Consider the following 19,287-nt stretch of genomic DNA (forward strand, 5'->3'; position numbering starts at 1 on the left):
ACTGGTCTTCCCAATGACTTATGAAAGTCTCATTGGAAGATGGGAAACTTTGGTTCTGGACTTGACCCTGCTGACCATGGGTAGCTTCAAGCAAATCCCTTCACCTTTCTGGCTCTCTTGTAACTTTACTTACGGAGTGAAGGAACTAAAATGTGGATTTTCCCAAAGAAACATTTAAATTTCCATTTCTGATTGGATTCGTTAAGGTAAGGCTAGCTTGCTGTAACTGAAAGTCTCAGGGGCATAACAAAATACATGCTTCTTTCTTTTCATGTCATAGTCAGTAGGGGTGACTCTCGTCAAGTGGTCTTTTATGTGGCTATGCAGGGGCTCAGTTACTTTCCAATTTGTGACTCTGCCTTCCTTTAAGGTAGATGCTGTGCAAAATTTCCAAAAAGACCACCAGAATAGGTCAATTGAAGGAATGCACAAAATCAAGGTGACTCAAAACACTTGAGCTGGCAAATGGTGAAAGATTGAGACAGGAGAGACTCCAGTGGGAAGTTTTAGGGACCAGGGCTAGAGGTGCCATGTACCTATTCTACCCACATTCCATTGGCCTGAGTCAGTCACATGGCCATGGCTAAGAGCAAGGAAGTCTGGGAAATGCAGTCTAGCTGTTCCATTGGCCTGACTCTGTCACATGGCCACAGCTAAGAGCAAGGCAGTCTGGGAAATGTAGTCTCTGTGGTAAAGAAGAAAGGAAAACAGGTTTGCCAACCAACCAGTTGGGTATAGGAAACTGCAACTTTCCATGGCGGTTGCTTCTTGTTATTCTCTACTCAGTAAGGGTTTAAAAATCATATACTTCTGCCTCAACCAGAATAAATTATTTATAGGAGGTTGTTGCTATAATCCAGTTAGAAGATGACAGCAGCTTTTATGAGGGAAATCTGTCCACACACCCAGTTTTTCCCAGGAGAGGCCATTTATGCTTGTAGTCTCAGCATCCCATCCATGTGGTACCTCCTTTTAACTCTCAAAAGTATCCCAGTTTGGATGACAAATTATATAGTCATCCTATCTTCACCATGCAGATGACAGAAGAGAATATGAGATTGTATAAAGATGCACAGTATTGCTGGAAAAAAGCCACATATAGCCACTGTTCCATAAAGGCAGTATTTTTTTAATTTTAAAATTCTGCATCTGAAAACACAGTATGACAGAAAGCATCTATATACACCTGCAGTGTTTTTGGTATGATACAGTATTTAATACATCCACTGTTTTCTGCAAAAAATTTTGCTTTGTCAGACAGAAACAAACTTCCCTAGACAAAAAAATACAGCTAAGGCACAATTTTGTTGTTGTTGTTGTTCTGCTAAATAAAAAGACAGAAAAGGTGCAAAAATGGGCAGGTAATGCAATCATTTCTGAGAATCACATTCTACCTCAAGGAAAAGCATTCAGATGACTGGAACTTTGATTACTGGTCAATTTCAGATAGTTCAATATCTCTTAAAATACTCCTTTAAATAAATAGCAAAATATCTACATATTTCAGTGTGTGCCATTTGAATTCTTTTTTTAAAACTTTATTTACAGATTCTGTTTTTTAAAATCAACACATTACAAAATATTTCTGTACAGTTTTATGCATATTATGATCTATAACAAAATAGTTATTTTTAAAAACTATATCACCACATGTCTTTGAAAACAATGAAGGGGACGGTAATAACTTAGAGTGAGGCCTCTAAAACAAATACCCAAACAAATGCTATTGACAACATATTACAAAAAAAAAAAAAAAAAGGCAAAAGGACTACAAAGACAATTGCGCACAATTCTAGTGAATTTCCTGTGAAAACCCTGGGGTTGTCTTTGGCCTCCATCAGCACTGGAGCAATGGAAGGGTAAAGAATAGAGTCTGAAGGTAGGAGAAGGGTGATCCCTTTGAGAACCCTACCCATCCGGGAATATTTAGTGCTATCACTTTCCAGGCAGGAAGGATGAACAGATAAATGGAGAACGTCTCCTGATTTACCCTTGAATGAAGTACATAAAGTCACCCAGTCTTGGGGGCAGGGGAGGTTTGCAAAGCCTTTTCGAGCACTCTGCCGGTAATTAAGCCAGCCCATTACAGCGGCAATATGCTCTAAGAGAGTGCTTCAGGAGTTGGCTGAGCTTTAGATGAGCACCCAAGCCTTCATTTTGCCCATAGGAAAAATATAAGAACATTTTTCTTAAAGACGACATTTGTAAGCAATTTCTATAGCATCTGCAAACTACAGATTGGCAGCCCCTCCCTTAGGAGGCTGCCCACAGAAGCTTCACGATGCTCTTTCTTCTGCGATGTTGGTGGAGATGGGAGGGAAAGGATGGATGGTCAGCTTCCCAAAAATAATGTTAAGGCCACATTTCGAAAAGGAGAAACCTAAGGCTTTTTTTGTTTGTTTTGAAGGAGGGATGGGAGAAGCAAGTTGGAGGAACATGAGGGATGGAGTAGATGGCATTAGAGATGGGGATGACAAGGTGCAGAACCCGCTTTCTGGTGGTGTCTGTAGGCAGAGGCAGTTGGAATATTCCCAGCCAAGTGGAGAGGGAAGAGAGGCCACATTCTCCCTGCATAAGCTTGGCAAGACCAGAGCCAAAGACAACGTGAGGGGTAGACACAGGTGGCGCAAGAAAGCCCTCCTCCATCTTAAGAGGGTCCTATACAGTATCTTGTTTGCAAGGTAAAAACAAACAAATAAAAAAACTTCTAAGTTAGAGAGCCAGAGAGGAAGAGAGAGAGGAGAGAGAGAATTTGCATAGATCATACATTCAGCTCAAGCAGATTTGGACAACTTCGTTCCCCCCTCCCAGGTAAACTCAGCAGACACAATGAGGTAGCGCCTGTGGTAGACCCATGGGCAAAGTAAGGTAACTGAGGCAGAAGCAAACAGGACATCCCATGAGCCAGCACAGCCCTATGTGATTTCCAAAGAGGCTTCCAGGGATGGGGCAAGATGGCTGTCAACGCTTGGGATTTGGAGAGAGCCTGGCTGTTTCACACCCTACCTCCTCCTCCTCTTCCTCCTCGACTGTCTTCGCCATTTCTGCCGGGTTGGATGCAGTCCCACAAGGGGTAGCCCCAGGCAGATGTGGACCTCTGCATATCTAAGAGGCATCAGTCCAGATCTCCAGATTCTGTTCCTTCTTCCCTTCAGCACAATCTTGGGACCAGGAGAGCGGAATGATCCATTCCCCCTCTGTGGAACTGTCTCTTGGGGAGGGGAATTTGACTTAGCAAGAGGTCCCCATTTAGAGTTCAACATGGGCTGTTGTTTTTGCCCTGACCTGATGCTGGCTTTTTTCCTCTTCTACCAGGGCAATGCATAATCTCACTGTAAACCACCTCGCCAGAGAGCAGAGGTTGCTGGCAGTGCACATGTGGAACAGCGGAATTTTTCTTTGCCCACTATGTATTAAAAAACAAAAACAAAAACCGACATTGAAAAAATCAGATTTTTTTTCAAAAAATCTGTATTTCTGGTTTCCTTTCCAAATTGGAAGATTCCACTACACTGTGCTTACATTTTTAACATACAATGATAGGTTGGGGCCGAGTAGCAGCTGCTCATTCTGGGTAGGTCATGTTCATGTCAGTAAGACCACGGTCCCCAGCCCCACTCCCATCATGCCCTTTTGTCTCACACCAACCATTTCACTCATCTGTGCTAGTATCCTGGGCTCCGTAAGCATCTGTAACCCCTACCACAGTGTGTGGTTTTGATCCTGTAGGTCTAGCTTGCTGTCTTTAAAGCGGACAGCTGCTTCTAGAAGGTACACCTCTCCACCCCTGGATGCTGCTGGAGAGCTGGTGCTCCAAATCCTCAGTGAACTTGGTTGTGGAAGGGCTCTTTATTCATACCCCACTCCTGGTAGCTACTGCCGTGCTCTCTGCATCTTTCTGGCAGAAAGCTTAAGGTTCTAACCAGTGTCTTCTACTTGCCAGCTAGAGAACCAGAGGGAAACATGGTCTTCAAACACCCAAACTTGTGCCCAAAGTAGAAGCAATTGCAGTGAGCGAGAAGTGGGGGGCAGGTCTTGTGGTTCTGCTCATCCTCTCTAAACTCCATTTGCATTTTAGAAGTTAAACCCACAATGAGAAATGAAGCCAGAAGGACTCATGATCTCACCAGGAAAGCCTTTTTTTCCCCTGCAAAGGGAGAAAGCAGTGTACTTCTTACAACACGGGGGAATTGCTCACTGCCTCCTTGGAGACACACCGCTTTATGCGTGGACCAGGAAGGTGAAGGGGGATGTGGGAAGGCTGGCTGTCTCCTGAGCTCAATTTCTGCCTGAATGTCACTCAGTGAGTGGGACACTATATGGAGGGCTGCAGCCTAAGGAATGCTTCCTTCTCTCCACAAACCAACACCCCAAGGCCCACCGTTAAGCCTTCCTGAGCTTCCAGGGACCTCGTCACTGGCTCAGCTCACAGGTGCTATGCCCTGCAGGCTGTAATAGGTTTCCAGAGACCATGGCCCTGTGCTTTTGAAATCTTCCACAACCCAAGCTCCAGGCTGTCTGACAATGGCCTCCAGCAAATAAATCATTCTCAGGCAGGTTAAAAAAACAATTTTCCCTGGAAAAACATCCTCTTTCCTCAAATCATGCTGGGCTTTGTTTGGGATTTTCCTTTTTTTTTTTTTTTTTTTAAACCAAATGTAATATCTGCAACCTTATTCTCTGGTCTCTAATAACATTAGAGAAGGCAGAGGAATACTCTGTGACTTCTCAGCTCTCCGAATTAGCTGTGGTGAGGAAGAAATGAAGTCACAGGAAAAAGGGAAGGGTCCCCAGAGTCAGCCAACTCTGCCATTTCTCCACTTGTTCCAGGATAAAAACAAAAAAAGGCAGACATGTTAGTGGGTGCAGGAGGGACCCCGTCTTGACGACTGCAAGTTCACATTATGCGCAGGGACTTGCCACTGCTGAGTCCCCAAAGCCACTGCAAATAACGCTGCAAACACAAAGCACTAGTGGCCCAGCAAAGAGGGTGAAAGGGAAGTTCCTGAAGTGGCTTCAGCAGCCCCAGGGAAACCCTGGCCAGAGGCAGAGGCCGGGAGCAGAAAGAGGATGTGGTACCCAGCTTCTGGCCACCATAGAGTCTGTAAAAGAGATCATAGGGGCTTTCTGAGAAAAGTACCATGAGATCCCTAGAATCGCTGTTGAGAATGACTATCTCCTGGACTCTGCTGCCTGGATCTGATGACCCTCTTCCTAAGATGGATCTCGCTCAAAGGAGCCTGTTTCCCTCCATTAAGGTCACATGGATGCCCATGATTAGATGGGCCATGGGAAGGCATCCACGGAGCAAGCAGGGATGGCCCAAGCTCTCTGCAGCTAGCACATTCCCCACCCACCCTCCAAGCTTTCTGCCTGTTACCTCCTCGTGCCTGTGGCGGGGGGTGAGTGGGGGGAGGATGGGAGGCTCAGGAATTCCAATACTCTTGGGATCCGAGAGAGAGAGTGGAGGCTGACACTCTGTATAAGGAAAAAGCGAGGCTCCAATGGTCTCCAAGGCACCCCACTCAAAGCCAGTGGAAGATGCCGGTTGGAGCTTTCTTGGCATGGTGTTCAATGCCCCTGCTTTTACTCTGAGGAGGAGGAGGATGGGGGGTAGACGCAGAGAAAGATAAACCAAGAGAGAGACACCAGAGGGTGGGAAAAGGGGCCTTTTGTGAATAAAGGCAGCTTCAGTTAGTAAGATAACATAATTGACAAGCTGCAAAAACAGCACCTACTAATTAGTCATTGACTAAAACATATAAATAATAAATATCTAAAGTGACCCTTCTCTACATCCTCCATTGCTAACAGGACATCCTGCTTTGCGAGGTTTGGGATGGGGCAAGCACAAAACGAAGGGCAGCCCCTCCAAACCTATGCTGGAGATAAGTGTCAGGACTGGCTCTCCATGGGAAGGGCAGATGGCTACCAGCGGTGAGCCCTTTTTCCAAGGGAATCCCACCATTCAGGCGAGATGGGATTACAGGAGCAAGGGACGCCTCCTGCGAAGGGCTCTCCTGGTGAACAGGCATGACACTCCAGGGGGCTCGTGGCAGGGAAACCTTTTGGGTTTCTGATAACTCAAACACTTGAATCATACTGTTTTTCGTTGTTTAAATAACCTTCCCACTTGTATGTTGCATGTCCCATTGAACCTGTTGGCCCCTTGGATTAGGAAGGGCATGAAATTAAAAACCAAATCTGAAATGCTATTTCCTGGACGGGAAAAGTCTGGTTCATGCGGTTTGGTCACTCCCAACAGCACCGGCATGCAACTGACAACGGGTTTGTGTGTCTGACCTCAGAACAGAAGGGCTCTGGCAGGGGATGGGTGCTGCTGTGCTATCTAGCTCAGGAGTTTTGCTCCAAGCATTGCTTTGTGAGTTTCACGGGGTTGCCTTGTGAGTTTCATGGTCATGGCCATCAAAGTTCCCATTTTCAAGGATCAAAGAAAGTCATGGTCTTGAGTTTGGTGCTCACAAACATCATCCTATTTCTGCTACTTTGTGTGGCAGCCTTGAGGGAAGGAGGCCTAGACCCCTGGACAGGTGGCAGTTGCACTTGTGGCTGGACCTTGGCCATGCCACATCAAAAGGCTTTCCCACTTACCTAGTTACTAAGGAGAATAGCTCAACCCAAGGAGGGCCACTGAGAGGCTCAGAGCTCTCCTAAGGCTGCAGTCTCCATGAGAAAGGGACCATGACCAAGGCTGGCACAAAAGTCCCTCAGCCAAGGGAGGAGCAGAAAGATAAACCAAAGGGCGGGGCTGGAGTTTGAACCCATGGTTGGTCTGGGCAGTGCTTGTCAAACTGGCATTTGCAGAGCCCTTGGGTTCTGAAGAGGTACCGTAGGAGATACCCTGGGCAAGGGGACCGACCGGAGGGCTGAGCTTTGGGAGGGAGCCTTGTACTCTTGAGCTTCAACCAGAGCAGCTTGGATTTCGTCCGCACCCTGAACTCCACTTATGACTGTGCTCAGTAAACAAAAGTTCTGCTGCTCAAAATAAAAGTTTCAAAATCACTCGTCTGGGGGCAGGGTGGGTCACTGGACGGGGAACACAAGGAACCTGTAGGACTTGAGGATCAACCAGAAGAGGTGAGACCGTCACAGTGCAGGGACTGAGCCGTCCCACCCGCAGCTTGCCAAAGGCAGGTTGTTGGCTGATCCTGCTTTGACCTGCTGACCTTCCCTTTCCATCATTCTATGGCCAGGAGAGACCCATTCTCAGAGGGTGCCCCCCCCCCAGGGTGGGAGGCCAGGGTTCAGGCCTCACAACCCCTCTGGCTGCTTTCCTGTTGAGATCCTGCTGTGGCCCACTCCTCGTGCCCAGTGCTACCTGAGCCGGCCATCAGGTTTGACCGCCCCCAGCTCCGACTTGGGGTCAGGGCTGAAGGAGCTCCAGGCCGTCTGGCTGCAGATCTGCATGACCCGGCAGGCCGTGGGGCCCGTGGCACAGATGTCCATGGCAGTCCACATCCCGCCCACCAACGAGTCCAGCCATCCCTCCAGCACTGTGCCCGCGGAGGCTGCGTTCCTCCGTGCCTGCTCCACCTGGGTGGGGCTGACGGGCAGGCTGAGGACGGGGTTCAGGCTCTGGAAGCTTTGCTCCATGTAGGCGTTGCGGAGGGGCCCATTGTGCAGCTTCAGTGCCTCCTCTGAAAGACAAAGGGAGCAATTTGAGGATTAGAACAGCCACCAATAGGATGCCTAGTCATACTTAACCCTGTGCCTGGTGCTGCACTGGGCACCATGCATCGCCTCATTTCATTCACATGACAATCTCATGAGGAAGTTCTTTTAGCAGTCCCATTTCACAGCTGAGAAAACTGAGCCCGTAAGGACAGAGCCCACTCTGTACAGGGCATGGTGCATGCCTTTATTCATTCAACACATGTTTACAGAGCACCTTTGATAGCAGACACTGATTCAGCCAATACATATTTTTAAGCACCTACATTGTGCCAGGCATTCAGTCAACACATATTTACTAAACACCCATGGTCTGCAAGGCACTGTGTCATTTGATAAAGGTATATTAAGTACCTATTAGGTACCAGGATCTATTCTAGGTGCTGGAGCAAACCAGATAGGAAGGTTAAGATCCAGTGGAGGGAGAACAACAACAAAGAAATAAACAAGTAGATAAATAAGGTTATTTCAGGCAGTGGTAAGTGTCATGAAGGCAAAAAAACAAAAAACAAAAAAACAGAGTATTGAGAGAAGAGGGTTGGCAAACTGCAGCCCTTGGACCTAATGTGGCCTGTGTTTGTAAATAAAGTTTTATTGGAACATGGCTTTGCCCATGTATTTGCATATTGTCTATGGCTGCTTTTGTGCTACCAGAGCTGAGTACTTGAGACAGAGTCTGTATTTTACCCAACAAGCTGAAAATATTTTGTATCTAGCCCTTTACAAAAAAAGTTTGCTGACCCCTGGGTTAGAGAGTGACAGGGTGTTTGTTTATGTTAGACAAGGTGGGTAGGGGAGACCTCTCTGGGGAGGTGACATCTGAGCTGAGTGATGATTAACATACAGATCCTGGGGAAGAGAATTCTAGGCAGAGGGAACAGCAAGTGCAAATCTGAATTAAGCCTCTTTCCCCAAATCACACAGATGCTGAGTGTCACAGCCAAAGTCTGTACCCAGGTCTGTACCCAGATCTCAGCTGCTGAGTGTCCACCTTGTACTCTGCATAAGTTGGATTTCTGCTTCCTAGAAGCCTAAGACAGGGTGCATGAACTGACCACAGCGCAATCACTCTGGAAGTATGAAGTTTTGAACCTGGTTGAGGTGGGGTGGGAGTTCGAAGTAGCTCTCAGAACAGTGCTGCCTTGCTGGGCCCCTCCTATGTGCCAGTCACTTTGTGAAGCACTTCATACAAGAGCCCAGGTACTACAGATGCAAAGACGTCTGGTTTTGCATCCCCACGTCCAACATACCAGGTGTGTGACTTCTGACCTCCATGCCTTGTACCTCAGTTTCCTGATCAATAAAATGGGTAAAGTACTAATACCTTCCTTCTCACTTTGTGAGGCTTAAATGGGCTGACTCATATAAAGTGTTTACAAACGACACCTAGCATATACTAAGTGCTGGGAAAAGCTTAGCTAGTGATACGGTTTGGCTATGTCCCCACCCAAATCTCACCTTGAATTGCAGCTCCCATAATCCCCACTTGTTGTGAGAGGGACCTGGTGGAAGGTAATTGAATCATGGTGGGTTTTTCCCATGCTGTTCCTGTGATAGTGAATAAGTCTAATGAGATCTGTTGGGTTTTTTTAAAGGGGAGTTCCCCTGCACAGGCGCTCTTGCCTGCCACCATGTAAGATGTGCCTTTGCTTCTCCTTTGCCTTCCGTCATAATTGTGAGGCCTCCCTGACCACGGGGAACTGCGAGTCCCTTAAACTTCTTACCTTTATAGGTTACCCAGTCTCAGGTATGTCATTATTAGCAGCATGAGAACAGACAAATACAGCTAGGATTAATTACTGTTGATATTAGTCCATAATCCTCACATACCTAAAAAACTAGGGGGGCTGGTTTTATCATCCCTATTTTACAGATGGGGAAACAGAGGCAGCTGGAGTTAGAGACAGATCTGGGGTTAAATCCAGGACAGACTAACTCCAAAGGCAGTGCTTATCACTCACCATGTTATTCTACTGCTCAGGGTCATCGCCAAGGTCTGATATTTCACTCATGCAAAAATTCAAACAATTGGGCCAGGCATGGTGGCTCACACCTGTAATCCCAGAACTTTGGGAGGCTGAGGCAGGTGGATCACTTGAAGTCAGGAGTTCGAGACCAGCCTGGCCAACATGGTGAAACCCTGTCTCTACTAAAAATACAAAAATAAGCCAGGTGTGGTGGCTGGTGCCTATAATCCTAGCTACTTGGGAGGGTAAGGCAGAAGAACTGTTTGAACCTGGGAGGCAGAGGTTGCAGTGAGCCAAGATCACACCATTGCACCCCAGCCTGGTTGATAGAGTGAGACTCCATCTCAAAAAAAAAAAAAAAAATTCAAAAAATTGCAACTTCAGGCATAAATGGGTTAAACAGTAACATTTACATGAGAGGGACTATTACTACCTCCCAGGGCTTCACAACGGGGAAACAGGAAGTATAGCAATTTGGGGTGAAGGAAAGAAGGTATATACTTCTGTTATTTGTAATATTTTGAAGACATTCACATTCATTGCTTGCTTTATTGCTTAGTAGAAGCACATATTTTTTTATTTTATTTTTTTAGAACGGCTGGCCAATAAGTCTGATGAGTTGTGCTTTACCAAATCAGGTTTTGCAAGAGCTGAGATAGCTAGGATTATAAGAAACCTTCCAAGATGATTGCAATGTTCAGAAGACAGTGCTTCCTGTTTGCCTGACAGCAGCTGCCACCACCAAAGTTGCCCAGGATAGCCTGGATGATTAACAAGTGTCCAGAGTAGGCACGAAGAAGGAAGAAAGACCATATGCTTACCCTTCTAAAAGCAATGAGAATAGCAGATGAATTCAAAATACGCCTTGACTAACACAGACAAGATCATCATTCCTTTAATTCCCAATGCCCCAGGAAGCAAAAGGGTTGGGTTCTGTGGTTTGGATGGGCACAAGTGGGAGGAAGGAGGTGAGCCATCATTGAGCACATACTCTGTCTTGCAAGGTTTAGCAAAGCTGCTTTCTCTCATGGTAGTTAGGAGCCACTGTGTTTGGAAGTCTGGTCCTAACTCATCTTTCTCTAATACAGGGTAGGCTGGTTAGCTCCAGCCCCACCTGCCAGGAGAACAGGGTCTGCTGTCTTTGGTGCAGGCCCTAATTCCTCTATCAGAGCCCCTCAGCACCTCCATTCTGCAGAGTGAGAAAGTGGAGAATGAGGAGATACCGAAACTGACAAAAGGCAGGACATTCAAAGGGAAAAGAACATCTAACAAATACGTGAACACTGGGAACCAAACATTGTGGTTGATGGAAAAAACCCTTATGAGAAATGAGGTTAATGTGGGAAACGCTATGACAATATTAGCTTGCGATGCTCGTCTCTATAATTAAATTTTCCTCAATTCCACCTCATCGGATTTCTTGCGATTACCAGGGACGCATCAATAGAAAATTACTCTTGATGAATCATTTTACAAATTGCATTGCTCCCACCTTCGTGTTCACTGTCATTCACTGGAATATCGCTAACAAATACAATTACTGAGGACAGGAAGGCTGCTCTCGGTGGGGGTAAAACGACCCCTGGGTTATCCTGGGTGTGTGTGGGGAGATCCCTGCCTTCCTTAGAAACCCTAGAAGAAAACACTGGAAAAATCAGTACCCCATGAATGGCCCCCAGGCTACTCTACTGGCATGGGTGTATATTCAGGAGCACTGCTTCGTTCTGTCCAGCAGGTGTACCTGAAGCAGCGAAGACACAGCCGTTTACACCCCTCTCCTCCATGTCTGGTATTGGAAATCCTTAGGGATGCTAAAGATGTGAACTTGATCAAGAAGGAACCTAAGACCTCTAAGAGGGTGGGATTGGGCCTGGTCAGCTCTGGAGGGGCTGTCTTTTGCCTGGTTCATAGGGGAAGAAGGAGCAAGCTTCCAGCTCAAGAAAACATGAGGTCTCTATCTTTCTGCTTGCTCTGCACAAAGACAGCAGAAGCTGAGCCTTCACTTTGAGACTCCTATGATAGAGGATTGATTGATTGATTTTTCTGAGATGGAGTCTCGCTCTTGTTGCCCAGGCTGGAGTGCACTGGTGTAATCTCAGCTCACTGCAACCTCCACCTCCTGGGTTCAAGCGACTCTGCCTCAGCCTCCCGAGTAGCTGGGATCACAGGCACGCGTCACCATGCCTGGCTAATTGTGTATTTTTAGTAGAGACAGGGTTTCTCCACGTTGGTCAGGCTGGTCTCGAACTCCTGACCTCAGGTGATCTGCGCACCTCAGCCTCCCAAAGTGCTGCGATTACAGGCGTGAGCCACCGTGTCTGGCCTATTTACGTATTGTTTTGGAGATACAGTCTTGTTGTGTCACCCAGGCTAGAGTGCAGTGGTATGATCTTGGCTCACTGCAACCTCTGCCTCCTGGGTTTAAGCGATTCTCATGCCTCAGCCTCCTGAGTAGCTGGGGTTACAGGCACCTGCCACCATGCCTGGCTAATTTTTTGTACTTTTAGGAGAGACGGGGTTTCACCACATTGGCCAGGCTGGTCTTGAACTCCTGACCTCAAGTTCACCTCAGGCTCCTAAAGAGCTGGGATTACAGGCGTGAGCCACTGCACCCAGCCGTGATAGTGGTTTTTGTCCATGGTTCTGGGCTCAGAACTCCTGTAACCCTTGTTACAGTCTTTTGTTACATGTTGGGCACTTTAGGACTCAGGAAATAGAATCTCTCTCTCTCTGGCCTCCTCCTGTCCCCCTTCTCCTGCCCAATGCCGGAGTCTAATCAGATTGTGGGTGATAGGACTCTCATTCCAGAGAGGGCCCTGACACACACCCTGGAGGAAGGAATTATTGCACAGAGAGGCCAAGGAGAATCTGAACAGACAGGCCCTGCTGGGTTAGGTCAGACCCTTTTTGTCCAATCACATTTTGACACGGTTGTCATGCTTCAATCATAGATAACCAATGAAGTTTTCATAAAAGGCCCAAAGGATAGGGTTTGAGGAGCTTCTGGAGAGCTGAACACATGGTAGCTTCTTCACAGGAAAGTGAGGAAGAAGTTATCCACCTGCCGGGAGGGTGGGCACCCCAATGCCATGGGGACAGAAGCTCCTGCACTCAGGGCCCCTCTAGACCTTGCCCTCTGTATAGCTTCATCTGACTGTTTATCTGTATCCCTTAAAATATCTTTCATAACAAACCAATAAACGTTTCCCTGAGTTCTGTGAGCTGCTCTAGCAGAGTAATTGAGCCCAAAGAGGGGGTTGTGGGAACCCCAATTTGAAACCACTTGGTCAGAAGTTCCAGAGGCCCAGACTTGAGATTAGCGGGCAGGAGGGGGTGGTCTTACGGCACTGAGCCCTCACTCTGTGGTGTCTGACGCTACCTCTGGGTGGAGAATGTTGGAACTGAACTGGGGGATACCCAGTTGGCGTCCACTGCAGAACGGATTGCTTGCTTGCCGATGGGGAAAATTCCCCCATGTATTTTGCTGTCACGGAAGTCTTCTGTGTTGATTATGGCAGTGTGAGAGCAGAGGAAAAAGTGGTTTGAGAGCTTTTCCCAAACAACTCCTTTGCTGGGACTCCAGGCACCTCCTCCCCACTGCTGCGTCCCCATCCCCTTGCGTCATTAGCTACAGGGCACCCAATCCAGAACTCTTTGAAGCTAACAGGCTGTAATGCATTTCTGGTTTTTGAGTTTGTGATCTGTTAGATGGACATGAACAATTCTAAATATAGAGAGACCCAAACATCCTGTTTCTAAAAGTTTGTGTTATGGATGTGCCTGCACAGGGACATACAATTTTATGTTTAAGAGTCTTCCTTGTCAGGGCTGGGTGTGGTGGGTGGCTCATGCTTGTAATCCCAGCTCTTTGGGTAGCCAAGGTGGGAGGGTTGGTTAGAGCCAGGAGTTTGAGACCAGCCGGGACAACACAGTGAGACCACACCCCTACGAAAATAGTAAAAAAAATAGCCGGGCATGGCGGCACACTCCTGTAGTCTCAGCTACTTAAGAGGCTGAGGTGAAAGAATTACTTGAGCCCAGGAGCTTGAGGCTGCAGTGAGCTAGGACTGCATGACTGCACTCCAGCCTAGGCAAAAGAGCCAGACCTAAATTCCTTTTTTTTTTTTTTTTTTTGAGATAGAACCTCACTCTGTCACCCAAGTGGAGTGCAGTGGCATGATTTCGGCTCACCTGCCTCCCAGGTTCAAGTGATTCTCATGCCTCAGCCTCCCAAGTAGCTGGGACTACAGGTGTGTGCCACCACACCCGGCTAATTTTTGTATTTTTAGTAGAGACGGGGTTTCACCATGTTGGCCAGGCTCGTCTCGAACTCCTGGCCTCAGGTGATCTACCTGCCTCGTAATCCTAGCACTCTGGGAGGCCAGGTATGAGCCATGGCACCAAGCCAACCTCAGTTACTTAAAAAAAAAAAAAAAAAGACTTGCAGTATTATCAACAACATCATTATCATCATCAACAACAAAAACTTATGTGTTCACCAATAGGGGAACAGATACGTTGTGGTTCTTTAACCCAGTGGAATATCATGTAGCTGGTAGCTTCATATATACTGACTTAGAAAGTTAAAAAAAAGCAATCTTACAGTACAAAATGTATGATTTCATTTTTTAAAAATAGCAAAGGTTTTGTCATTTATGATGTGTGTTATGTTTATGCTTTAAAAGTATTGAAAAACTTCTAAAAGGATTCACACCAAACTGTTGGCAGTGGTTTCTCTAGAGGTAGGATCTGAGCAGGGAGAAAGACTTTCCCCTTAATAAAAGGAGGTGAAAAGAGGGGAAATAGAAGTATAAACATAAACCCTTTGAATGGACAAAGAAAAAAGGCAGGTTAGGAACCGACATCCCAGTCCCTGTTCTCCATGGGGATGGAAACCCTGACCTGAATTTCATGTTAATTTCATGTTTCATTTCCTAACAGCTGCCTTTGACACATAACAGCTGCCTTTGACACATGAAATAAGATACTGTTGACTTTGCCTGTTTTTGAACTTGACACAAATGCATCATAATGATTTATCTATGATATTTCCCCCTCAACACTATGTTTTAGGGACTCATCCAAGCCAACACATGCCATGCTTTACTGATATTCACTGCTGCCTAATATTCCATTGTATGAACAGGCAGCCAATTGCTTTTCCTTTCCAGTGTCAGACAATCAGACTGTTTCTGGTTTTGTGCTATTAAGAATAACTCTCATGTGAGCATTTCTGTACAAGTCTCTAGGGCCTATACCTGGGAGTGAAATGTCTATTGTAGGGTGTGTGTATGTTCAGCTTTACTAGGAGATACTAAACCATTTTCTAAACTCATCTCATCACTTCACCCTCCCACTAGCACTGCATGAATGTCTGTTACTCCTAGCCTTAGTAACACAGGTTCTTATCTAACTGCCACGCATTTCCCAATAATATGGGTATGAAGGTGGAACCTCTCGTTGCTTTAAAGTTTCATTTCTCTCATTTTTAATGAGGCTGAACATCTTTTTCTGGGTGAGGGCCATTCATGTTCTCTCCTTCATTTTTTTCCTCTATTTTATAGGAGGGTTGGTGGGTTTTTTTTTTTTTTTTGGAAAGAGCCAGATAGTAAGTATTGCTTTGTAGGCCATGCAGTCTCTGTCACAATGATTCAGTTCTGCCACTGTAGCTCTAAAGCAGAAGCAGGCGACGTGTAAATGAATGAGCATGGTGACTGTGTTCCAATAAAACTTTATTTACAAAAACAGGTAGTGGGCTGGAATGGCCAACTTCTGATTAATGGCATTTCTTTATAAATTCTGAAGATGAGTACTTAAAAAAAAAATGTAGCAAGTATCTTCCACTATTAGGTGGTTCATCTTTTCCACCTGGTGTATCATATTTTTGATGAACAGAAATTCCTGTTCTGGATTTTTTAAAATAGTCAACAAGATTTGCTGATCCTTAATACCTGCCTGGGTGTATTTCCCAGCTTGTCTTCACCATGATCTAGGCCTTCTGGAAGTTCAGTGGGAGAACATCTAACAAATAGGTATCTAATACCTGCACAGATGACATCTCAGTGTGCAGGTAGGAAATTAGATGGTTCTCTAGGGAAACGCAGAGAAAAGTACTGAGAGCAAGGGGTGCCGTTCTGCAAGGACGCTACTTGCCCTACATCTGAGCAGTGCTGCCTACCAACACCAGAGACCCTCAGGTTCCCGGGGAAGGAATATTTCCCCCACAGAGATGCTGGGAGTACTCACCCGGTTTGATGGGCTGCCTGTTGGAGAAGGTCAGAGGCGCAACGAGGAATTTGGTCTCTGCAACTGGCACCCAGTGGTGGAGAATTTTCACTGTCCAGACCCCAGGCCTCAGGGGCAAGTTCAAAGGGGGCTTGTAGTGCGTGAATTCGGCAGTGGACTCAATCAGGATGTCGTAGGTGGCTGCGATGACGTTGATGGGATCCACCCAAATGACGGTCACGGTCACGTTGGGCCCCTTCCCCCACTTCTGCATACCCACTGGCTCATCCATGGGCCCCAGGAGACCCCCAAAGTTGCGGAACAGCCGCTCCTTGGCATCCCAGTCAGTGCCGACCTAAAACAGGGGAGTGAATTCTGAAGTCACTGGGCCTGAACTAGGGTGCTAGGTCTCAGAAAGGCCTAGGATCCCCTGTGTTAGCTTTCATTATACCCATTTTACAGATGAAGAAACTGAGGCTCCAACTAAGTCACCTGCTCAAGGTTGCACAGCTTATAAGCAGAAGATCTGGGATCCGGACTCAGTCTGAAGGATCACAAGGCCTGTGGTCCTTTTATTTAAACCACCGGGCCTCCTGTGCCTGGTGTATGGCGTGTGCTTTGAAAAGAAAACCAAACATGGACTGAATGAGTGAATGAGTGAATGAATGAATGAATGAATGCCTTGCTTGCAGGCCATTCCACAGAAACATACACCCTGCCACTCAACAGGTATAGCTGGTTTCCACTTCTGTCCTTGGTTTTCCAAATCATACACGTCCACTTTGTGCAATGGTTCTGAACAAGAATAAAGGTTATGTTATTACAGCTGCTCTATCATACGCTAGAGACCCTGAGCATTGCCTGTCATCTACGGGGGTTCAAATAGGTTTCCTAGGAAGAGACAGCTCTGGCTTTCCCAAGGCACCTAGAGCTGGAACGTCAGCATGAGAGTCATCCTGCGATCCTTCCTTCCTGCCAGCCAGCTGGGGATGTGTGCGGCTGTGACCCACCGCAATCCTCTCTGGGCTTCCCTCCTTCCACTTGTGCCACCTGCAATTTCTTCTATATCCTGTAGTCAGAAAGGCCTTGTAAAATGTCCTCTTACTGCTGCCCCCAGGCTTCTTAGTGCACTCAGAGTCTGAGCTCGCCCCGTCCTCCACCTCCATGACCCCCTCCCCATCTTTCTCCAGGATGCCTTGTTTTAGCCACCTCAATCAAGGCAGGTTCATTTCCAGCTCAGCATTCCCACACCACCTGCCCTGTGTGGAATACGCCTTCCTTGCACGGCCAGCCCCTTATGTCTAAAGCTGCCTCACAGAGTCTTTACCTGACCACCCCCCCACCCCAAATTTTAAATGGACCTTCAGTCAATCTGTGTCATTCCCTACCGCTTTATTTTCTTCCTACCACTGGTATAAGCACTATCTCAGAGTTGTCTGTCGATGTATTTATTCCTTATCTCCTCCAGCTGTAATATAAGCTCTGTGTGAACGAGGGCTTTACCTAGCAGGTTCTCTGCTCTTTCTTGGTGCCCACTACCATGTTTAGTACACAGTAGGTGCTCGAGCAATGTTTGTTGAATGAACGGGTGAATGGCTTGACCAAAAAATGAATGAACTCGGGAGATTCCTGACAATGAGCTTTGTTGCTATTTCAAACAAATGAAATCAGGGGTCGTCTAATTTGAAAAAGAGATCTCCCCCAGGTGGATTAATTTAGTGGTTTTGAGGACACAGCATGTAGGCATGTTGGGGCAAATAACGGGTACAGTATGAGCTTGCACTGCCTCTGTTGTCTTCCCATAATTAGCATCTCTAATGTGCGTGTGCACGAAGGTCGGGTGTGGATACACACACCTACATTCTGAGATTTCCTATGTGCAGGGGAAATAGGAGCTGATCTAGTTTCTCGTTGTTCTTGCAAGAGTTACCATGTCAGTCCATTCTTTACCCAGGGTACAGAGCTCCACTGCTAATATTTGCTGAGGGATTACAGTGTGCCAGGCAGACATGTCCATTCATTTGATACTCCCAAATCCATAAAGGGGAGACCCTTGTCATTATCTTCACTTTACAGATGTGGAAACTGAGTCTCAGCAAAGTGAGATAACTCGCTATGGTCAGAGGGGGCAGAGCCAGCATGGGAACCCAGGAAGTCCAACCCCAGAGGCTGCATTCTCATCCACTATGCTACATATTGCCTCCCATTCATTAATTCATTCACTCTCTCAGTCATTCATTCACCCAACACATATAAACCGAATCCCTACTGCCTACCAGGGGTGGCTGCCATCCGTGTACACTCACTGGCACATATCTTGCTTTCAGTTTTCATCAGGACAGAGACTCAAGATTAGGACTAAGAAAGTATCCTGAGGGCCAGGCGCGGTGGCTCAAGCCTGTAATTCCAGCACTTTGGGAGGCCGAGGTGGGCGGATCACAAGGTCAGGAGTTTGAGACCAGCCTGGCCAATATGGTGAAACCCCGTCTTTACTAAAAATACAAAAATTAGCCAGGAGTGGTGGCGGACGCCTGTAGTCCCAGCTACTCAGGAAGCTGAGGCAGGAGAATCGCTTGAACCCGGGAGGTGGAGGTTGTAGTGAGCCGAGATCAGGCCACTGCACTCCAGCCTGGGAGCCTGAGCAAGACTCCGTCTCAAAAAAAAAAAAAAAAAAAAAAAAAAAAAAAAAAAAAAAGCATCCTGAGAGTAACAGAGGTAGTTACCGCTCTGACGTTCCTGCAGGGGCTGCTGTCCCTCCCAGGCTTATGAAATCTTGGTATTTTTCTACTACCCTGTGGATCAGCAGGGACCAGCACCTTCTGTCCCCTCGCCCCTGCCCTGGTGCCTAGCAAAGTGCCCAGAACACAGTAGAAATTAAAAGGATACTATTTCTTGAAGGAATAAATGAATGATCAACAGGATTCAGTTCAGACCTTGAAAGGTCTATGGAGATTTCTCTAAAGAAGCCCGATTTCTATTTTCCTACTTATAACCGCTTTCAGCAACGCCTGGTTTGTAAGTCCAGTTTCTCACCTCTCCTGGAGACCTTTCTGGTTTGGCTCCAGCTTCACCTCTGTCATCTCTATCCCTCTCCCTCCCTTCCACTCGCTTCTTGCTCCAGGCCACCCTGGGTTACTCTCAGCACCTCATTCTGAAGGGCTCTCTGTTTCCTCTTGATCTTCTGGCCATGATCCGCCAGTTCTCTGGACCGGTTTACCTTTCCCAGCGTCGTCCTAGCCAGCTCAAACTTGTTATCCAGGTTTTGGCTCAGGTATCACCTCTACTCAGAAGTCTTTCCTGGACAGAGGCACCACTGAGGTACATCTCTAAGCATTTGATCATCAGAGCTTTTCTCCTCACCCCCACAGTACTGCATGTTTTAATTTATAGGTCTCTCTCTCTC

General features: G+C 46.8%; 1 protein-coding gene across 2 annotated transcripts in view; it reads right to left on the bottom strand.

Moving 5' to 3' along the window:
* Positions 1 to 1,108: 1,108 nt before the first annotated feature.
* The window catches only part of XYLT1 (xylosyltransferase 1), a 370,892-nt gene continuing 352,713 nt past the window's right edge, over positions 1,109 to 19,287 (bottom strand). For both annotated transcript variants that reach the window (XM_031658423.1, XM_031658422.1), the window contains 2 exons: positions 15,906 to 16,239; positions 1,109 to 7,658 (listed from right to left, as the gene is read on the bottom strand). In XM_031658423.1, coding sequence (XP_031514283.1) covers positions 7,336 to 7,658; positions 15,906 to 16,239 — 657 coding nt within the window. In that variant the 3' untranslated portion in view covers positions 1,109 to 7,335. The remainder of the gene's footprint in view (positions 7,659 to 15,905; positions 16,240 to 19,287) is intronic.

The sequence above is a fragment of the Papio anubis genome, chromosome 18 (assembly GCF_008728515.1).
Source record: "Papio anubis isolate 15944 chromosome 18, Panubis1.0, whole genome shotgun sequence".
Classification (NCBI taxonomy): domain Eukaryota; kingdom Metazoa; phylum Chordata; class Mammalia; order Primates; family Cercopithecidae; genus Papio; species Papio anubis.